Source organism: Eptatretus burgeri, chromosome 17, assembly GCF_056783735.1.
Source record: "Eptatretus burgeri isolate ZD-2024b chromosome 17, Ebu_testis_v1, whole genome shotgun sequence".
Lineage (NCBI taxonomy): Eukaryota > Metazoa > Chordata > Myxini > Myxiniformes > Myxinidae > Eptatretus > Eptatretus burgeri.
In genome coordinates, this window is record NC_140977.1 from 29,389,961 (window position 1) to 29,404,560 (window position 14,600).

The 14,600-nt window shown below is 40.6% G+C and overlaps 1 protein-coding gene across 1 annotated transcript in view; it reads right to left on the bottom strand.

The window, feature by feature from the left end:
* The window catches only part of LOC147009643 (uncharacterized), a 104,217-nt gene that overhangs the window by 76,032 nt on the left and 13,585 nt on the right, over nucleotides 1–14,600 (bottom strand). Inside the window, 11 exon segments of the mRNA XM_085863154.1 lie at nucleotides 4,095–4,286; nucleotides 4,410–4,520; nucleotides 5,247–5,385; nucleotides 5,865–6,016; nucleotides 7,403–7,500; nucleotides 7,945–8,006; nucleotides 9,873–10,119; nucleotides 10,391–10,517; nucleotides 10,677–10,771; nucleotides 11,601–11,765; nucleotides 13,780–13,917. Of these exon segments, the coding sequence (XP_085719280.1) occupies nucleotides 4,095–4,286; nucleotides 4,410–4,520; nucleotides 5,247–5,385; nucleotides 5,865–6,016; nucleotides 7,403–7,500; nucleotides 7,945–8,006; nucleotides 9,873–10,119; nucleotides 10,391–10,517; nucleotides 10,677–10,771; nucleotides 11,601–11,765; nucleotides 13,780–13,917 (1,526 nt within the window).

Sequence of the window (14,600 nt, forward strand, 5' to 3'; positions counted from 1 at the left end):
TCGCTCCGACAACATCCCTACCTGTTTTCACCCCATTCGCATATTGTTTGGTTGGGTCATTGATCCTTTTGGCAGATCGGATTACCTTCACCACATGGGACTGTGTTCATTCTCACATGCATGTTTGTGGCACGAGGTGTGGCGCTTTTCCCGAGCATGGTGGGGTGTGGCACATCTCGCAGGCGTGGTAGGGTGAGGACTGTACAATGAATGCTTGCGCACAGGTGAGTGAACGGGGGCTCTCGGCAAGGCCTTGGGTGCGTGAAGGTAGGGGCAGGGGCTGCACTGAAAGTTCCCTCAGAATGACACGACATTTTCCACAGGCTGCATCGTGGACCCACCCCCATCGAATGCGCACCAATGAGGAGGAGGCTTGCACGAGCTGAGACTGAGAAAGTTCAGAGTAAGAGGAAGAAGGAAAGGGCAAGAGTGCAAAGTACGAGACTGAGAAAGCTCAGGAAAGGAAGAGAAGGAGGGCAGGAGGGCAAGAGCAGAGACGGGAGAAAAGGCTTAGAGTGAGAGGAGAAAGGAAGAGGACATAAGCACATGTGAAGAGATGGAAAGAAAGCCAGAGAGAGAGAGAAAGCCCAAAGTGTTGAGGAGGGCACCCATAGTGTGGAGGAGGGCAGTGTCGAAAGCCCAGAAAGCAGTTTCGTTTGTGTGGAGCTGGTGGACACAGGGATCAACCAGAAACGGAGTTGCTTGTAGCTGGCATATCTGGGACGCTGGAGAGGACTCGCATACTGGGTCTGGGCAGATGCATGTCCCATCATGCCGCATCGCTACTGCCCATCTTCCACAACCATCTTCCCCATTCTCTGATATATTTGGGATGGCGCAGCCACATCGGAATGTGTGAGGTGAGGGAGAAAAGAAAAGACCCCACTTTCCTTTTCTCCATGCATTAATTTTCTTTTCTTCTCAAGTTCTTCTCGTCTTCTTCTCCCCTGATTTGAATGATGGCCATATGTCCCTTGTGCCAGTAAGATTGTATAATAAAGAATACGTGCTCTGGTTAAATCTATTCTTATGTGCCCTTTTGCTGTCTTGCTTGTAAATATAAGCTTTTAAATGATTTACTTGCTTGTGGGTGTGTAATAAATAATTGTTTGTTGTTATTTCCATTCAGTCTCGGTTGTCTTTTCCTTTATTGGTTCGACAGTGCAGAAGTACAGTTAGACGGGAAGTTGTACTCGAATAATGTGCTTTGTTAGCCAGCGCACACTCACAGTAATGCTGGGCAGTTATCCAAGCGTGCGCTGAGGCCGCGTGACCCCAATTAGCCAGCCGTTCACAGGTAAGGTATCACGCGAAGTAATGTTACCCTGCCCGGATTGGCTGTGCTAATTGGCATTGATGGATGCCTCGCAACCTGCTGGTGCGTGGAGTTATCTGTGCACAGCAGCTTCAGAAACCCCGGTGCCATGCAGCACTTGCTACAGGGGGTGCTTGCCTCACATCCACCCTGTTTAGGTACCCATTATCAGTGAGGAATAACCTTCAGTTACAGTTGAGATGATGTGCATTTTATTATTTTTTATTTATATACAATGTTGAGGCTCGTATGAGAGCTAACACACAGAATGTACATTGTACAACAAGGGGAGCAGGAAACAAGAGGGACAGGATTGAGAAGAACAAAACAGTGGGGAACAGAGACATGAGATCTGTGGAAGGGAGAAGGATGGGGCGGGGAACACGAGGTAAAGAAGATGGACACTACAGGGACTTTCAGGTCCTTACACGCATGACAGGGACTTTCAGGAAGGAAAGCAAGGAAATTGAAGGAGGGGGGTTTGGGGTGGATTAACGGGGGTAGAAAAGATCGTGGTTTTGGATGGGGGAAGATAAGAGATGGAGGTGAACAGCTGTTTTGAAGACCTGGTGGGAAGATTGGGATTGAAGAGTGTGGGAGTTTGCTCCAAAGGCGGGAAAAAAAGAGGAATGAAAGAATGAAGGTAAGTAGTGATTCTTGATTTTCGTAGTTTTACCAGAAGGGGGTTGCTGGCAGACGTTGAGCGTCCTGCGGAAATATGGAGGGGACAGATCGCAGTTAGAGCAGGAGGGGGGGCAAGGCTGGAGAGGAGACAGAAGAAGACAGAAAGACCACCGACCTCCCTGCGGTGAGAGAGTGAGAGGCCCAAAGACTCAGCCTCATCGCGGAGCATAACAATGATCCTAAATGCCTTGGTTTCCACAGCATGAAGCTGAGAAAGGTGAGAGGCAGGAGCACCAGTCCAGAGGGGAGAGCAGTACTCCATCAGGCTGCAGACGAAAGCTTTTATGTGGTCAGGAGCTCAGGTGTGCCAAGGAAGGACTTTGCAAGATGCAGGATGCCCAGTCGGCGACTGGCTTTGGAGGCCAGCTTGGAAATGTGACTTTCCCAGGAAAGATCATGGCACATAGTGAGAACCAGAAGCTTGAATGAAAGGACTTCTTCAAAAGAATTGTTGAGAAAGTAGATTGGGGATTTTTCCAAATGGTCCTTTCGGAGAGACATGGAGAGAGTGTGAGATTTGTCAGGATTGAAAGGCATGTTCCAAGTGTTGGACCAGCTTGTTATTATATCCAGATCTGGAGAGTAAAGAGGCCACTGCTTGCTGATCTGAGGGATGACAGATGGTATGGCAGAGGGTGGAGTCATTAGCAAAGAGATAAAGAGGATTTTCTCGAGAGTCAGAGAGATCATTTATGAAAACCAGAAAAAGAACAGGGCCCAGAACGCTACCTTGAGGAACTCGAGCCTGAACAAGAAGTGGGGGCCCAAAATATATTTTTATTATTATTATTTTTGTGACCGATACAACACCTAAACCGAATGGGGTGACTGATACACCGTTACTTATACACCATCTAAAGGGTTGGGAGAAGAGCAGAAGCAGCATATCCAGGGTCGAGTGACCTGGTCTGAATCCAATTTGATGATCGGAAATCAGGCCGTTGGAGAAGAGGAAGGATTTCATGTCGGAAGTGATGATGGATTCCATAACCTTGCTGATGATTGGGAGAAGGCTGATTGGTCTATAGTTGCAGGGATCTGTTTTTGCCCATTTTGATGCAGAGTGGTAATATTTGCTGATTTCCAAGCAGGTGACAGATGACCTTGAGCAAATTAGAGGGAAAATAGAACAGAGAGAGAGTGAGCAAGAATAGCAGAGAAGGGTTTTAAGACACGTGGGCTGATGCCGTCTGGACCGGTTACAGAATCTGAGTCATCGTTTGACAGCAAGCTCTCCACTTTGTCAGGAGAAAAAGACGCAGAGTCCAGGGACAGCTGGGTATGACTGGGTAAGGTGAGTACAGAAAGCGATGGGTTTGGGACACAAGATTTAGAAGCAAACACAGAGTTTAGGCATTCAGCCTTTTCATGTGCAGTGTCAGCTGTGCAGCCATTTGAGGTAAGGGATGGGATGAAGGGGTAACATACACCAGAAACAGACTTCACTCGATGCCACCAGGATTTGGAGGAGGGAGACAGGTTTGAGAGTTTAGACTTGAGATTAGAAAGATAGATATTAGATGTTAGATATTAACACCAAATGGGCAAACCAGCTCAGTTGCAGTCTGTGAAAAACACAGAACTGCCCACCTAATGCACTGTCAGCTGCTACACTGCAAACTACAATATCATCAGCTTACATGGCTTTTGAAGCCTTTTGTTGGCAGGATCATCAGCCCATCCCTTGGGGGAAGAAACCATTCCACAGAGCTTTTATGGATCCTAGGCTATCATGAACGTGGAATAATGTTCTTCTTCAGTCATTTTACATTGGATTATGATAGGGAGTAAACGATGAATTGAATGCAATGGCCAAATACAGTTAAAAATGTAATGAGGATATTGATAAAGGTTCATGAGGACATATGAAAATTTCATGAGGATATAATAAAGAATTAGTGTGGATACATGCCAAATTGCAATGAATATTTTGTCAAAGTTGAATGATGACACTGGATACAGATCAATTGGCTAAATAAGTTTATATCAATTGTTTGTCGAAGATGTAAAAATAGATCAGTGCAAGTAAAATTTTCAGGGAATCCAAATTCAAGCTCAATTAATCCTTATTGAAGTGCAACATTTTGTTTCTTACCGACCATTCTCTGCTGATCTTGATAAAGATGCTTGTGCGTCCATCCCAAATAACCGTGATGCCCTCAGCCATCTCAAAAACTCGATACAAACCAACCGACTCAACAGCCAGATTATTGGGCGTCGGGGTTTTTCCTTCAAGTGGTATAATCTTGTAGTTCCCGTCTTTGAGCTGAACTTCAATATTGTATTTCTGTAGGAATGACAAAAACAATAACAAATGTCTAAAAATGAATTTCTGAAACTTAACTGTTTAGCCTCTCGTGTTTCTCCTTTTGCTTATTTCAAAGCGATTATAATCTTGTTTTCCATGTACCTTCAGAAAGATCTTAACATATCTTGAGCAGGTTGTGCCTGTAGTTCCGCACTCCTCGTTTTCTGTGATGATCTGGAAGGTCCCGTTTGTACGGCTCTCACCACAGTAGTCCTGTTGAATATATATGGTTGACACCCACAATTGTCAGAGATTTCATTAAGATCTGTAAATTGTTAAAACCTCAGAACAACAGGTGACCGTGAAGGTCAGCAATGATCCACTTTGGTCGCATAAACTTAGTCACCTGTATGATTGATCAATTTCTCCAGGATAATTTGTGAAGATAATTGTCTGATGTAATATGGACTGCCTTCCCTCACATGAATATCACATTCAATTCAATGGGATTTTTGTGGGGTTTTGGCACAATGGAAAATCTTCTCCATGGAGAAATCCATTGAAATATCGAACAAATTTATTTTGAGGAAGCACTTTATCAGATGCATTTTCCCTGTGCGAGAGCATTAGTCCCATGGAATGATCATGAACACACCATGGGACTTTTGGGAGACATTTGTGCAAGTGTTTTCTCAGAAGAAAAACATTCCCAGACTCTTCTTAATTGCCAACAAAAACAAAAAACACTGGTTACTTGTCCACAGATCGCCAGGCATTCTCTCACACATAACATCTTACTGATTTTAAGAATCTGATATTTGGGTTTGCCATAATAAGCTCATATTATTGGATTTTTTTTAATTTCTTGCATGTTCTTCGCCAAGGCACGAATGAAAGCAACTTGAGATGAAGCCCAAAATGATGTTCTTTATGCAAGGTTAATATTGGATGGATCTTTCAAGGTACCTGTGGGATCAGGTAATGCATTTGGAAACATACCTGAGCAACTGTATAGGTGCACTTCCCATCAAACAGGTAACGATGCCCATCAAATGTCACGTAGTGTCCATCACCATACATCTTGCAGACAGCTGGGCATTTTTTAGTCGTACAGATCCATTTTCCTTCATTGCACACACTGCACATGAGGTTAAAAACCAGGATCAGCCTTCATCTCGTGCAATGACTCAGTGAGCAAAATTGGACAAAGGAAACACGGAAAGTGGGAACTTTCTCAATGTAATGAGCTATCAGCATTTGTTTTCTGCAATATACCGGAATACTGAAGATGCTTATAATGAATGGATTCGGGTTTGGATTCGGATTATAACGGATTCGGATGAAACTTGGTGGAAAGGTTGGGTGCATGATGTGAACAAATTGATTCGATTTTGGTCAAGATCCGAATCTGTATCCGACTAGAATTTTTAAGTGATTCTTCACCATTGAGAGATAGGGCTCAAAAACGATATCAAGCATTATATTTCAAAAATGTATTGGGCCAGATATGTTCTACTGGATCAGGCATTGCTTGGCAGAGGTATGTGCTCTACCGAGTGCCCTTCTAGTTTAACAGTGCTTTTATCAGGTTGTGAAAGAAAGACTGTAGACACGTACCACTGGTTGCAGTCTACCTTGATCGTATCTCCACCAGCATATAATATGCCATTACGTTCACAGGAGCAGTCCTTGACCAAAACGCAGTTTCCCAAGTCATCAAGAATCATTCCCGATGGGCAAACACAGCCCACGACACATTCGCTAGCAGCCTGTCGGACACAATGAAAACGGGTTGGGAGAAAGGATTGATGGGTTTTGCATGGTGCCAGCTATAAATAGGTCAGACATTGCCATGTATAAAAATATCAATATACACACACACACACACACACACACACACACACACACACACACACACACACACACACACACACACACACACACACACACACACACACACACAGTGCCTATAGAAAGTCTACACTAACTTTCAAAATTTTCACCTTTTTTTGCCTCATAGCTTGGAATTAAATTGCATTAAATCAGACTTTTTCCACCTTTATTGACCCATCATAAACCACAACTTCCAAGTAAAAAAAAAATTTCAGAAAATTAATTAAAAATACAAAACTTGAATATCTTGATTGGATTCAATATTGTGTAAATCCTGTAATGGCTGGGTACACAAGAGGTGTTGTGGCATCAGAAGTAGACTGCAGGTGGTTCGTGACTTCAAATGTGCTATTTGCACAGGTAAACAAGTGGCTCCAGTTAAAGCAGAAAGGTTAGTTTATGGGGATATATATCTGGAATATGCAGATAACTTCTGTTATCTTGGTGATATGTTTGGTGCAGGTGGCAGCATCGATTGCAAGAATTAGAAATGGCTGGAGCAAGTTTATGGAGTTGCTCCACCTATTGGCATCAAGAGGGACCTCTCTCCAATTAAAGGGACAACGTTATGCAGCTTGCGTTAGAAGTGTGATGATGTACCGCAGTGAAACATGGGTGATCAAAAAGGAGGATGAACGGAGGTGTGAACAAAATGGAATGAGAATGGTGAGGTGGTTGTGTGATGTGACACTGAAGGATAGGAAACCAAATATGGAATTAAGAGATAGGTTAGGTATAGAAAGCATTCGTGAGTTTATGTGTAGGGGTAGGTTGAGATGGTTCGAACATGTGGAAAGGATGAGGGTGGGAAGCTGTGTGAAGAGGTGTATAAATAAGAATATGAATGGAACGAGAGCTAGAGGCCGTACGAGGAAAACATGGGACGTGTTGCTGAGAGACGATCTCAGAGTTAAAGGCCTAAGAAGAGAACTAGCAAGGGATCGTGCAGCCTGGAAAGCAGTCATTAGATGAACCATGGCTTCCACATGCAAGCATGGAAACGGCCATAAAACGATGTTATTTATATATATATATATATATATATATATATATATATATATATATATATATATATATATATATATATATATATATATACACACACACACACATCTTGAGCAAAGAATCAATGTACAGACACATTCATTTGACTAATATTACTCAATATATCAAATTATATTAACATGTTGTTAATTCCAATGCACATTATTTGTTGAACAAATTTCTGTTCCACAAATATCTGAAACAAAGTCAAAGCTTACACAGGGAACTCCGTATGTACGACAGGTCCTCTCACAAGTCTTCCTCAGATCCCCGAGCTGTATGCAGTCGACATATTCCTTGGGGGCTGTGCAGTTTGCTGCTCGGAAATATAGAAGTAGTATTAATCTCTGCCGATAGTAAAGGATCATTAGAAAGGTTGTTGTTAAATAAACATGTCGAAAAAATATTCACTGTCAAGCCACGGACTTACTTTTCAGCTGTAAGAAGTTAATTAATTTGTGTGTAAAAGGACCTGTTTCAACATAAATTAGGTGCTTCCAACCTCCTGATAGAAAAGTGTTGTACGGCACTTGTTTATTACCCCCCAAGCTCTTGTTTTTCCATCTAAAAGTCAGTTCATTGATAAATAATCAGGGAAGGAGGATTTTGCATGCTGGGAGAACACTTATTCCATCAGAGGATTTAATCAGGGAAGGAGGACACTTATTCTCAATAAACTACTGAAAGCTATGGAATTTATTGAGAATAAGTGTGTTGTCTTGATATATAAAACATATGATAAGGAAGATTTCATACTTACGTTTTTGTCCTGGTACAAAGACCGTTTCACCATCACAGTACAACTGGCCGGCTTCACATAAGCTGTAAGGCAGAAACAGGGTTTAGATATTTGGTGATACACCACTTTGTGCAGTTTTTCTTGCAATACCTTTATGGCCTGTGGTCTATTCATAGTGTACGAGCTGACTGGGTCGACTCGCCATACTGAGCATTGGTTTTCTAAAACCACGTCACTATTTCTCACATCTCATACAATGTCTTGGACTTCATGTTTCTCTGAATTAATTACCTTCACCATCGAAGGTGGACAGATGTTATGTTTTCAACCCTGTCTGTCTGTTTTCTGTCTGTCTGTGAGCAGGATCACTCAAAATGTTATCGACGGATTCGGACGAAACTTGGTGGACAGGATGGGTGTGACAAGGATGGATTTATTCGATTTTGATGAAGATCTGGATCAGGATACGATAATTTATATTTATTTATTTCGGGATTCATCACCATTGAGAGATTGGGACAAAAATGATACATCGCACTATATTTCAAAACGTTGTTTGTAGATTCGGATGAAACATCGTGGATGAGTTGTGTAGGTAACAAGAACAAGCCGATTCGATTTTGGTTAAAGTCCGAATGCAGATGCGGCTTATCATTGGGGTACAAAACGTAAACTGTCCAGCCTGGCGGAGGGATGCACTCTACTGTGTGCCGTTCTAGTTATTACTCTCATAATGTTAATAATAATATACAGTAATGTCATTCCTTTCATGCTGTAAAGTTGCATCGGACTGCTGAGGCAGTTTCATAAGCAAGGAGTACAGTCCTCGACAGATTGCCACTCTGACGCAGGTTACCCCGAATGGTTATTACCCAAGTACACTGGTACTCATTTCACCGACCTCGGAAGGATGAAAGGCTGATTCAACCCCACCTGGTGTTAATTCAACAGCTGGCAGGGGCTCAAACTCAGGACACATAGGTCCTAAGCCAGACACCTTAACCGCGAAGTTAACACCAGGCTTATATGTCATTATGTTGATCGACAATAATTTATCTCTTTATTGTCTACATTGACACCTTCTGCTTGATTATTTTTTTTCTGCAGCGATCCTTGGGAGCTTGTGAATAAATGGCATGGAGGACAAAGCTATTAGCAGACATCAATGCACTTGATATATTGATCAATGGGAAAAAAGACAGCAAGAACAAAAGGTCAAAAAAGTGGAAATACTGTAAGGAAGGAAGAAGTCTGCACACACAATGGAAAATTATACGAAAATGTCACAAACATGGAGAAGTTCTAAAATCGGAGGTGATAAGCTGACAATATGTACAGGTGAATGAAGAAAGAGTCTCGTGTCAATCTTTGGTCGGCGGAGAGGTAGAGTAATGAATGAAATCGACAGAACGTTGATCATGGTATGCCAACTACCATGAGAAGCAAGAAGAAGCTGATGCTTCCGGCATTAACTTTTCGTTGCTCTTTTGCTCGGATTAAGGGGAAACAACCGAAACGTCCACTTCTCATTGCTTCCCACGGCAGTTAGCATTCCTCAATCAACATCCTGTTGATTTCATCCATTATATATTGAGGAGATTTCTCCATACAGATCATGAGCGATTGGCCTTAGTGTCAATTGGATTTCACCCAAAAGTTTCACTCAGTTTTGCCTCACAAGCCATTTGCGATGTACTTTGGCAATTTCTCCGTGCGTATCCCTGGTGATCACTCGTTGGAGTGTCCCATGTGACTCACTCAATTTAAGTGTACATCACATACAATTCGCCCACAAAAATTAATTGGGATTGGCATAGAGAAATCGCCGACGTAAGAAATCACATCGAGCCTATATTAGATGAAGATGAAGGCGACGATGATAAAAACACACTTTGGATAAGTTGATTAATTTCGATTCATAAAAACTTGAATTATGTTCCATCACTTACCACTTCTTCCCTAAGACAGATATGCTGGCACCATAGGCTATGATGCGGTTGCCCAGATAGCAGTTGCAAGAAGATTCCTTCACACATTGGTTTTCGCTGTTCAGATAAAGTCCAACTGGGCAGGTGCAGCCTTCTACTGGCATGTCGACGTTCAAGCAAAGTCTTTTGTCACCAAGGGAGCGACAAGTTTCCGAACACAGTTGTGCTGTATATGAAAAAATCTGATTTCCTGGACAACTTGGTTCAGCTGTGGTGGAGGAGTGGGAGATGGGGGTGAGAAAGACTTTTGAGTTTGAAGGTGATGCATTCTTCATACTTCAAGGTATCATGGAGTAGTTCCACTTTTCCAGATTACAGCGCTCTTCCAATTAACTTCCATTGATGTTTGATATTAGTTACAGATTAGCCTAGTGGTTAATTTGTTCACATGAAGCTTTCAACATAACTTGATCCATCACAGTCAGATCGAAGCAATAAAACATGAACTGTGCTTTGAGTTCAGTAAAGGATGGACGCACCACATATTCCTTGTCTCCATCCGATGATTACCGTTCCACGAACGGCACAGGCATGCGCGTAGGATGATAATGCAGCACACATGGCTGGAATGATGTTTTCCGCATTGCAGACGTCCATTATACAGTTCTGTCAACAACAAAAGCACAACAATCTAAGATTACCTTTCAGATCACAAGATGGCACCGAAGTGTTCACTTTGCCTTGTTAGTTTGGTTTTGTTCTCATACATTGTATGATATATTTGCATTTTGTGGCAGTAATGGTGTTGATTGCTGCCAATATTACCTTGTAGTAGTCATCCGGAGACACGCTGTCGTGGCAGGGTGCGAAAGACCCTGCTGTTAATTTCAATAATGAACAGCTTCCCTCAGCAAACGTTTCTGATGAAAGGATATCACATCACATCCACTGCTCTTCAGCACCACAAACTTTTCTTTACATTGTTTTTTGATATTATTCACAGTTTTGTCAATACATCGGTTTACTTCCTTTTGTTAATAATTATGAGTGCAGTTTAAATTTGACCGAGGCTTTCATTTATAAAAGGCAGAGTAATAATGTATGTACAGGGTAGTTTTACAATTTTTGAGAGAATGTATCATTGTAGAATTGATGACCAAAACCAACAATCACATTTCTCGCTTTAATGCACGTGCTGAAAAATGAAGATGGCGGCACGTGAGGAAGAAAAGACGGTGGAGCAGCTAGAAAGAAGGCAAGTGAAGAAGAAAAGATGGTGGAGCAGCCAGAAAGAAGGCACGTGAGGAAGAAAAGACGGTATAAAATCTGTGGCCAACAAAAAATTAAATCGGTTGAAATATGCAGACAGTATGGTGAAGATTGTCTGTGAAGGATGTCCGTATTTGATTGGTACAAGTAATTTAATGTATGTGAATGTGTACAGAATTAACCACAGACTGCAAGGGGGCTACATCAATCAACAATGCTGTTGAGAATCTCATCTGACTTTCTAAGGAATTCCTCATACCAGTTCATAAGTGGACATTAGATCTGGTATTGTTGAGTTAATAACAATTTGATCACAGTTCAAAACATAATTGTTCTAATAGCAAGTTAATCACAGTTATAAACAAACGTCCAGGTGATATTTGAATCACCATCATATTTGATCACAGAAAGGGAGAAAGAAAGGCATTCAGTAAAACACATATGTTAAGATAACGACAATAAAACAAGGACTTCACTGACTTTTCTCCAGATTATAAGTGCAGGGATTCTCTTCAATGACTCCAATAGACGGACAATCTGCTAGCACTTGCCAGGATGCCAGGAAAGCTGCCGGTGTGCTTTCCAAGATGCCTTGTGATGAATAAAAGTCATCTCTGCTCTGCCCGTTGAAATTCCCACACAGGCCTAAATGCAAACAAAAAGACAATATCACCAAAAGGCACGGCATTATTATCTACATCAATACACTGGTGTTTCACTCTCATTGAGGAAGACCAAGGAGGTTTATTTGACCGGTTCCATAAAGATCGTCCACAATCTTCATCCATGACTCACTTATTTTATTCCTGTTTTATATACTTTATACAAATGAGGCATACTACCCATTGTGTAAGATTATGTATATATATATATATATATATATATATATATATATATATATATATATATATATATATATATATATATATATATATATACATATATATATATATACATATATATACATATATATATATATATATACATATATACATACATATATATATACATACATATACATATATATATATATATACATACATATAAAGTAAGACCCCGACATTTGCGGGTGGTACGTTGCTGAAAAATACTGTGAATATTGAATTCGCGAATGTCGGGGCATTGTTTCAGTGGGAAAAAGGGGGGATAGGTTCCCGGCAGTTCGTGATTCATTAGGGAAAATTTTAAAATTTTACGAACATGAATGCACATCATTACAGTTTCATTAACTAGAGGGGGAACACTCGGGAGAGTGCAAAACCTCCGCTGCCAATACTGCTGGGTCACTCAAGTGAACCTTATATCTTATTCATTAAATATGATGTCAACAGTGCTGACAGTTATAGTTCTTTTCTCCAACATTTTTTTTGGGGGGAGGGGGGGTTGGAAATCACTTAAAACATGTAAAAATGCAAAAAAAAAAAAAAAAAATCGAAATTTTGTTGAAAAAAAAAAGTTACAAAATGTTTTTTTTTCTCCAACAATTTTTTTTGGGGGGGGTTGGAAATCACTTAAAACATGTAGAAATGCAAAAAAAAAATTCTTTTTTTGGGGGGGGGGTAACAATTTCTTTTGCGGGGGTGTAAATCACTTAAAACATGTAAAAATGCAAAAAATATTTTTTTTCCTCAAACAATTTTGGGGGGGGGGGGGAGGGCGGTTGGAAGTCACTTAAAATATGTAGAAATGCAAAAAAAAAAAAATTTTCTCTAAAATTTTTTAGGGGGGTTGGAAATCACTTAAAACATGTAGAAATGCAAAAAAAAAAATTTCTCTATTTTTTTTGGGGGGGTAACAATTTTTTTGGGGGGGGTTGGAAATCACTTAAAACATGTAGAAATGCAAAAAAATTTTCTCTACCAATTTTTTTTTGGGGGGTAACTATTTGTTTTTTTGGGGGGGTTGGAAATCACTTAAAACATAGAAATGCAAAAAAAAAAATTCTCAATTTTATTTGGGGGTGGGTAAAAAAAATTTGGGGTGGGGTTGGAAATCACTTAAATCATGTAGAAATGCAAAAAAAAAAAAAATTTCTCCAACAATTTAATTTTTTTTTTGGTGGGGGGGTCGAACAATTAATGACCAAGTCCAAAATTTAACGGCATGATCCTTGGACCATACCTAACCCCCCCACCAAGTTTCGTCGAAATCCGTCGAGGAGTTTTTCCGTAATACTGTTCACAAACAAACAAACAAACAAACAAACAAACAAACAGAAAGGGGTGAAAACAGTAACCTCCATCCATCTTCGAAGATGGCGGAGGTTAAAAATGCTTACAAATAAAAAGACAACAGCAAAATCAGATACTGTTTCCAATTTATATTTAAATAGGAAGTAGATGATGATGATGATGATGATGATGATGATGATGATGATGATGATGATGATGATGATGATGATGATGATGATGATGATGATGATGATGATGATGATGATGATGATGATGATGATGATGATGATGATGATGATGATGATGATGATTTTTGTTCATACAGTTTGCATTGAGCTGTTAGGATTCCTGCATGAGCTCGTTGCAATAAATCCCACCCTTATGTTCAATGTTCTGGATCTTTGAGATGAGTTTCCTTTCACAGCAATATCGTGATCATCACAACACACGTACAGAAAGGAAAGACCGTTTTCAATCGTCATGCGTACCTTTAGTTTCACCACGAAACTTTGAAGGCACGTGAAGATACACCTTCATAATGGGTTCCACATGCACCTGTAAAGCTATTCCAAATGATGTCTGGAGTTCAATCACCATCGAGGACTGGTAGTAGATGGAAACAGTTTCTGGAAAGTAGCAGCACAAGCAAGTATGATTGGACAAGCTCAAAATTTAGTTTGCCTTTCCAGCTCTTATGGAACAACAGTCACAGACTTACAATATAGTGGAAGGAAACAGGTGCACATTAGATGAACAGACTTTTATTCCCCGTTAACATCAATAGTTAATGTCAATGATAATACTGAGTCACTGAGACATTTTAAATGGACTTTGTTCTCTGAAGTTGTCCAGATGTATTACAATTATTTGTTAACATCATGTTTAAAAAGTGGTTTAAAAGAACGATAATCATCAGTGCGGATTGGCATGCCATGACATGTTTAAATAAAGCTTTAAAGGAAGTCATGAAAAGTCACATCTTGTAAAGTCCTGCAAAGTATACATGGGGACGTCAGGAAGTATAGGATGTAACTCTCCAAAGATGGGGGAAATAGGCCCTGGATGTGTATTTATCTATTCTCCTTGGTTAAGCATTCAGTATGCCAAACATTTTTCATTTGAAATTGCCTGCTATACCATCAGCCAGAGAATTCTCTGGTGCAGATGTTCAATATATTGAACACATAATCAGGACTGAGTACGGGAAAGAGGGAGAAGCGATTGGGAAAGGGGGTGGTGAGGGGAGCATCCGCCAACACCTTTCTCGAGAGGGGCATCTTATCTTGCCGTCATTTATGTCCACAACTCA